Raw genomic sequence first — 8,584 nt, 5'->3', positions numbered from 1 at the left:
TGAAAAATGGAAAATCCCTAAGGAAAAACTTAGGAAGAACGTGCAAGGAAGACATGCATAGGCATGGAGACTAACGCCTTTAGAGTTCTCACAGGTTTGGGCTTTAAGGCACAAAGTTTGGGTTTGGATTTAACCTCTAAAAATAAACTAACTTGCGTCACAAATTTCTCAGCCTATAAATATTTCACTTAATCCGAAAATGTTTAAAGATTTAAACTTACTTAGCAAATCCAAAAAAATTATTCGATATCCACCAAAAAAATAATAAAATTTGAGCATGTAATCCATTCCAAGAATACTCGTAAACCTCAAGTGGACCTTTCATATGTAAAAACCTCCATAATTTTAGAATGTAGCTGGGTACTATACTTGAGTGTTATAGTCGTGAAGTGTGCAAACACTGTATAATAGTTTTGAAAAAGAGTGAGGTTTATTATTAAAAAATTAATTTCTTTTCATGTGAATTACATATTTATTCAGTGATTGCAAAACGTTTTTGTACATAGTCACAATTGCAATTATTAATTCGCTTTTTCTTAACATTTTTAGTACTACTGGATTGAAATGTTATTTTCAAAACATTTATTTTTGTTGCTGTATATTTGTATAAATATTCAGATTATAAATTTTAAGGCAGAATTTCCAACTTCAAACTCCAAAAACACAAAGGACAAATTCTAAATGTAATTATATACATATTATATATGGGTTGTGAATCAGAAATGAAGAACAAGAATTATACACATGCAAAGCCTAATTAAAATTTACTACTAATGATAATTAAACAACTTCATTAGGTTTTTCTCTTAAAAATCTTTAGCTTTTGCTAATAATTAATAATCAATTAACATAATCGCAGCTGGAGAGTGAAAAGTTAAAACCCCCAACATTTTCACCTGTCCGAAACACCGATCGATGATCGGTACTACACTTACGTCGTCCCAGCTTAATTTTTTCTGAAGCCGACAATTAAATACACTAATTTTAGCAATAATAGCAAGGAATATTATAAGGAGTTTACCTTGATTTCCTCCACGTACTCGGGTCGCTGAAGGTTGAATCGTTCCGGTCATCTGTTCTCTTTGGTTTACTGCGAGTCCAATGGACGGGATTTGTGCGTAACCTTAACCTCTAGACCGAGCCGTGGAACTTTGCGGCGTACGTTGGCTGTGTATGTGCAGGGTTAACTTTGTCGCAGTTTTATATAACACAAACAGAGAGTATGGATGCTTCTGGGTATGCATTTGATCATATGCATGGATTTTAAGAAATCTTCTCTCAGAGGGTGGGAGCAGATCGTGGAACGTTTTTGAGAGAAATTTGGGGGAGATGAGCATTTCGGAGAGGAAGAAGATGAGGGGCCGTACAACTACGTTTTCTCCAAAAGAAAAGGAAAAAATAAAAAATAAAATCGACAATCTGTTCTCTCTCTCTCTCTCTTCTCTTGTTAGTGTGCCAGTACTTTTTGTTGAACAATGTTTTATTTCTTACGTTAAATACTGAGCAAATCTCAATGGTGATGCTTAATGCTTTGCAGTTTCCACGATACTCTCCCGGACAAACTTAGCTAGTTACATACACCCAAACTCCATCGCCAGTTTTAAGTCTTCCAGGTTGCAGCCCATACGCTTCACCATATATGCAAGGGGAGCAAGCCATAGTTGCAGGTTCCATGTCTTGTTTTCGGGAAGCGTAGACTCCCAATATTCAGTCAGGGATCTGACGCCTGTTGAGGGCATCCTCAAATCGACAGCACCATCGCACTCGCATCTCCAAGCTTGTGTAGTTTTCTGGAGCAGGATAGTAATCTTCTCTCAGCTGTACATCCCTGAGAGTTGGTACTTTTAGAAGGAACATCATCAAGTGTTCAGCGGCTGCCCCATGGATAAAAAGCTTTCTTAGTGTCGGACATTGTGCAAGCAATCCCGCTCCTGGAAGAGAGAGGGTTCTCTTATTTAACTCTGTGTCCTGTGGGGGCCAATAATTAAGCTCAGTGAGCTTCAAGCTCCCAATCCCACTAAGATAAAAGCGCTCCCACATATTCAAATCTGGATACCCAGCAGGGGCAGTAAGAGCATACCCAACAGCGCCTCCACAATCCAGATTCATCTTTGAAAGCCGAGGATAACACTCAAGGGAGCTCAGTCCAAAGGCGTGCATGGAAGGCCTTATCTGCTGCCTGCAGTCACCTTCAATTCGAATTTGTATTTCTTCGAGCACCGGGCAATCCTCCAACCCCACCAAAGTCAATGGAGTCAGCATCTCCCCAACAGAAATCCAAAGGGAAAGAGATTGCAACTTTGCCCAAGTCCTGGCAGGGAATATATCACCAATACTATTACCACTGCCACTTCCGTGGCTAAGAATGTGATATAAGTTCAAACTTGAGTGTTTCTTGCATTCCTTATTGAAGCTGCTTGTATCTTTCCACATGGCTACTCGCTCTAGAGCGCTAGGCTGCTCCTCTTCTAATCGCTGAACGCTTTTCCAAACACAGTCTATGTGCAATCGCTGGATAAGGCCTCGAATTGGATCTAGTGCACGTAATGTGCACACAGCATTGAGATGCTTACAGCAAGAGATCTTCACATCAATTAAAGTTCTCCGAAGGTTCGAAGCCAAATTTCTGATCCCTGTTTCTGTGATCATTTTGCAACCCGTAACCTCGAACTGCGCGAGTCTCGGGCAGCCATGTGAGATAGCTATCAAGCAACGATCAGTTAAATCAGCGGCGTTCTTGATTGAAAGTGACTCCAACCCCGAGCATAGTGGAATCACATCTGGCCGTGAAAATATTCCCCTGCAAACCCAATGGAACTGTCCCAGAGTCAAAGACTTAAGCCGCGGGCACTTGGAATTAAGCAACTTCAATGCTGGCCTAGTATCTTTAACATTGTGACAAACATCAAGAACCAAGTCTTCAAGCAATGGCAATCCAGCACAAAGGTCCACAAGAGTCGCATGGCTGACTATAGCATCGTGATAGGTGTAACCCTCATCATCAGGGTTGACCGCCCAGGCATTTGAAAAGGAAGTAATATCTACAAGGTGAAGAAGAGAGAGGTGAGGACAATTTGAAGCAAGAGACAGCAAAGTTTCATCCCGAGTAGAACCAATGAATCTGTGGTCAAATATACATGTTGCCAGAAACTGGCGGAGATTTGGGCAGGCAGCTGTAATGGCAAGAAGTTCGTGAGCTTTGTATCCCTCGGTAGAAGAATGGGTAAGGATACTGAGATAGGAGAGGGAAGCTGCAGTATTAGGGTAGGCTTTAAGTGCTAGAGGGAGATCTTCTGTCCAGCAATAGAAATGGGAGAGATCAAGGGAAGAAAGTGAATGACAATGCTCAAGCAGTGGGAGGAAATCAGAGCCAAGAGGAGCAGTAGGCAAACGCTGATGCCAGCGGATGAGCTTAGCATGGCGTAGATTAGGCCACTGAGGAGCAAGATGATTGAGAGTTATAGGGTATCGTGCGTATGCAGTAAAAGAAATCAGGGCAGGGAAGGCCTGACCAAAAAGCTGAGCAAGAAGTGTTGGATTCGGGAAGGACTCGTCTAAGAGCGGATGGCCCCAAGGGGAGAGGAAAGAGAGGTCAAGATTGGTGACAGCTTGAAAACAAGTGGGGAGGAAGATTAGGTCGCGGATGTTTCCGCGGAGAGTGAGGTAAGTGCGGGTGGAGCGCTCTAGCAGGTACCATTTGAGGGACACAAGGGACATGGCATTGCGTGTACGAGTGTCGATAACTAGGGAGAATATGATGGTGAGAATTACATCTGGCAAGTCATACAAATGACAATGTTTTAGAGCGGCCATTTTGGCAAGGAGAAGTTTTTTTTTTTTTTTTTTTTTTTTTTTTTTTTTTTTTTTTTTTTTTTTCCCTTTTCCTTCAAAATTGCAATCTCTTGAAATGGGGAACCGTGGTGGTTGTATTCTTGGTGGGGAATAGAAACATAAACACGAGCGTCTTATATAGATCAGTGGATGAAAAGGGCGGGGTACGGAGTATCGTTTAGAAAGTAACAATGGTGGGGATGATGAATATTTCTTTTCTGTGGTCACGATGGCATGAAGCACAAAACCTGCATCTTCATAGTTAGAGAGACAGACAGATCGAGGCGTATGTGTGACGTCTATGTAAAAGAGCCTATATATGAGAGGATAAAGACTCACGATAGGGATTCTCGGTAGATCATCAGAGAATCTGTGAAAACCTATGGAGGTGGAGAACAAGATACAGTGAACGTGACCTGGATGTCTCCAAGAGATAAAGGTGGACAAGAGACTTCTTGTAAGCTTGATCGAAGATGCATCGTGAGACTATAATTAACACGAGAGAGTAACTGGCCTGCAATAGTAGTACTTGACCTGCATGCGCTAATTATTGCCAAAAACGGGTGCATGTTCATGATGTTGATGATCATCACGATTACTTCTAGCGTACTATCTCATGCATGCTTCGTAATTTTCACTTCCATTTAAATGTTATATTTAAAATAATAGCAGTTTTTTAGTAATTCATGTGTGCATGAGGTGTACGTCTTTATCTTATTCGATCTCTACCATTTTGCTATGGCTCGACTTCTCGCAGCTCGTTCTTCTTTTCAGATCTGGTTATTTTTCTGATCCCTTGATCAGCTGCTGCGCTGGTTGCTATGTGTTGTAATTAACCAGGTGAACTACATCATTAATTAATTCCTTCCTGAGAAATGCTTTTAAACGATTCCGATCGATTATGGTTGCATGCATCAAACAACTTCTTGTTATAGGTTCTTTTCACACGTTCTCAAAAGTTTGTATTAAATATAAGATATGCTTTAGTCGTAAAAGAACTTTATAAAAATAAATTAATTAATTATAAACGTCTGACGTGAATTTATGTGGTAGGTCAGATTATGAATTAAATTATTTTTATTAAATTTTGTTAATTTATAAGTTTATTTTTATTAATTTTTTTATGATTATAGCACAGCTCTTTGTATGATATATATATATATATATTTATATATATATTATCTATATGTAAAAGTAGCCATTAACATGCATGAGGAATTAAACTAAGCTATCTACTTTAGAATCCCAGCAGCTCAGAGACAGAATCTGTGAGATCGATCGACCAATATTAATGGAGATGGAAAAAATTAAGACATAGCTGGCCAGAGATCAGAAGGAGCGAGAGAAGTGAAAAGGGCAGTGGACCCAAAAGCCACCGGTAGAGAAAAAAATAAAGAACAAATTAGAAACAAAAGTGAGAAAGTTCGAATAAAAGAATAAAAAGCTGCAATAGGCTTGAAAAAGTGAACAGGACAGCGTAGCTAACGTTGGATATATAGTTGAGATAAAATGAAATATTTTAAATAATAATAAAATTTTTAAGTTAAGATAAGATAAAATAATTTATAAAAAAAAAATGTGTGTTTAGATATTAAAATGAGATTAGATAATTTTTAATTTTTAAAGTTTAAAAAAGACGTGGATCCTACTATTTTAATTTTAACGGAATTGTGCATTGTTTACTATCAGAGTTACTGTTCACGTACTGCTCATATACTGTTTATGCACTATTTACTGTTAGATTTCACTGTTTACACATTGTTTATTATTGTTTACTTAAGTTGATGTTTTTAAAATTTAAAGATGAAATATAATATATTTGGATATGAAAAAATAGTGTACAGTACAGATGTCGTGTATCCAAACCGGGCCTAAGAGACCACATGTCCAAATCTAGTAGGGCTATATTGGACTAAAGCTAATTTTGAATATAGAAACAGTTTCATCCCATCTCATTATTATAATTTTTTAAAATTCTCATATAAAATATAATAAAATAATTTAACTTTTTCGAATTAGAAAATAATAATAATATTAAAAAATAATATTTTATTCAATTTTTATTTAAAATCATCTCATCTCATCTCATTATTCAAATTACAGCTAAAGCATTCAATTTTTACGTAGAGAAATGATATATATACACATCAAATGCACAAATTTTCTTGTAAGTCTTTTATTAAAAAGTATGCTCCGTCATGAAAAATTCACTTTTTCAAAATGGAGCCCATATTTTTACAAAAAATTTGTACAAGACTTGTAAGTTTGGGACTTATGCTAAGCTTAGCATTGCTCAATAAAATCTTTCTAAAAATATTAAACATCAGCTAACATAACTAAAAATAATAAAATTAAAAATGAATAATTGAATTTCTCAAGTTCCAATTGAAAAATGTTTTAGACGAATCTTGAAAAGCTAGAATTTTGGAGTAGTCAAGATTGATGGTCCTTCACAACCAGAAAGTTTTATTGCCATAAAAAGAAAGAGAATGTTAGTTGCAGTCATAATTGTATAAATGCTATACAATCACGTTAAAATAAATGAATAGATATCAGATTTATATGAAGAAAAAAAAATTAATTTTTTAATAATAAATTTTATTATTTTTTAAAATAATTATATGATACTTATACACTTTATGATTATATGTAGCACTCCTTAAAAAAAAAAAAAATATGGAGCGGCTAGCAAGTGCCAATCTGACCGGGACGAACTCAAACAAAAGCTTTAAAAATAATAATAATAATAATAATAACTCAATAAAGACAAGGCGTTTTCAACGAAAAAGCAAAAGCCAATCACACCTTCGATGGAATAAAAAAAAGTAAATCGTAAATTAATGAACAAAGTTGTACATCAAATTAATAAGCTGAACAATTTACAGCATATTGTCCATTGAGTCGAATTTCAACACAATTTCTATCTATTCCCTATTTTATGAAAGAAAAATTAAGGGCTTACCAGGAGAGGCTCCCATGGAGCAGACGTGGTTCGCACTACTACCAACCTTGTTAAAAGACTTTTTTGGGTGGAGAATGGTAGGTCATGTTACTCTCGTTAAACAAGATCAGAAATATCATCAATTTCTACCTCCAGCAGTACTGCTGTGTCGCTTTAGAGGAATTCACAACAAAAAGTTGTGTTTAATTAAGGGAAATTAATAAAGGCTAGTTTCGGATTAAGATAGAGATAAAGTTTTTGTAAATAGTAGTAAAATAGTTTGTGAATAGTAGTGAAATAGTTTGAATAAAGTATTTTTTGAAATTTAGTTGAATAAAAAATATTATAAAATTAAAATATTGTTAGAATATAGTTTTATAATATTGTTTTTGTTTGAAGATTTAAAAAAATTGAATTGTTTTATATTTTTTGTTCAAAAATTTAGAAAAGTTGTAATGAAATATTAATTTGAGAAAGTAGTAATAATTAGTTTGAAAATCTTATATTTTAAATATGAATTATGTTTGAGAGGGAGATAGAATGAGATGAGACGAGAGTTTTGAGGTAAGATATATTTTCAAAGAAGTACTAGTGTACTTGTAAGTTGTAAGTTGGCCGGGAGGAGCCTATATGGAAGTACAGAAATTAAAAACAAATGCAAAGTGGATGGCAAAGACATGCAAATCTAACAGGTATAACATCCACGAGAAGTAATATTCTTAAAATGGTCTGTTTTAAGATCGATGATCTTCATGTTACTAATAAAGATCATACATCTCCTCCTAATGCATGCATAGATCTTGCCGTCTAGAATGTATTGTTGGATGTGCCCCTTAGTAGTCACTTCTTTAATTATTACAAAAAATTAAAATATATGAGCAGTTAAATCCAAAATATATATATATATATATATATATATATATATATATTTTACCAATATGTGTGTGTGTGTGTATATATATATATATAGGCAAACTAACATTTTCCATATATTTAATGTTGTCCGAGATTTTCAAGCACCAGTACTTCAAATTACATATATAGGAACTAGTTCTTATTTTTTAAGATACAAACATGATTGTTAAGGAAAGATATATCAAAAGAAAATGAACGATATATATATAAGTGGTGTCATTGACACCAGCCTACGTGAATCCCTGTAAGCGGAGAGAGAGGGGGGGGGGGGGGGGGGGGGGAGAGAGAGAGAGAGAGAGAATCTGTGAGAAGCTGTGGAGATGGAAAAAAAAGATACAGTTAGTGGGAAGTTGTGGCCTAGCTCAGAGAAAATGAAATCAGGGAAGAAGAAAGGAACTGTGAGGTAGACGATAAAGATATACATGATGATGAGGAGGCTACAGCAAGCAGTAGCACTCCAGTAAAGCCGGCCACTTGGCAAAAGTGGTGCTATCTTGATCAGGATTCCCTTTTCCATTTCCTTTTTCCATTTCTCTGATCCATGACTCAACTCTTGCCTCTTTCTTCTTTTCGAGAGACTTCTCTTTTTGTTTTGTTGGCACTGTCAGAGCTAGGCTGCATTTCAAGCGAACCCAAAAGCTTAAGTTATACTAATTTTACCCCGCACTCACAAACACAATTATATACTTCAAAATCCAATACAAAATGCATCTCAATTTTTTAACAATTGTACGTTCAAAACAATTAGACGAGTTTATAGCGTATATGGTGCACTAATCTTACCTCGTCTCATCATTATAATTTTCTCATCATTATTCTACATACAATATAATAAATAATTTAAATTTTTCAAATACTAATTCAATTTTTTCAAATCTCAAAATAATAATAATATTA

At 35.5% G+C, this 8,584-nt stretch overlaps 1 protein-coding gene across 1 annotated transcript; it reads right to left on the bottom strand.

The window, feature by feature from the left end:
• Nucleotides 1-790: 790 nt before the first annotated feature.
• LOC122275536 (F-box/LRR-repeat MAX2 homolog A-like) lies at nt 791-3,842 on the bottom strand. The gene has a single exon (XM_043084633.1). It carries the CDS (start codon nt 3,811-3,813, stop codon nt 1,708-1,710), a length of 2,106 nt encoding a protein of 701 aa, XP_042940567.1. The 5' UTR covers nt 3,814-3,842; the 3' UTR covers nt 791-1,707.
• Nucleotides 3,843-8,584: the final 4,742 nt, after the last annotated feature.

Source organism: Carya illinoinensis, chromosome 9 (assembly GCF_018687715.1).
Source record: "Carya illinoinensis cultivar Pawnee chromosome 9, C.illinoinensisPawnee_v1, whole genome shotgun sequence".
NCBI classification, from domain to species: Eukaryota; Viridiplantae; Streptophyta; class Magnoliopsida; order Fagales; family Juglandaceae; genus Carya; species Carya illinoinensis.
This window is presented reverse-complemented; position numbering and strand designations above follow the sequence as displayed.

Coding starts and splice junctions, on each gene's coding strand:
- LOC122275536 (XM_043084633.1), bottom strand. CDS start 3,813: ATGGCCGCTCTAAAACATTGTCATTTGTATGACTTGCCAGATGTAATT.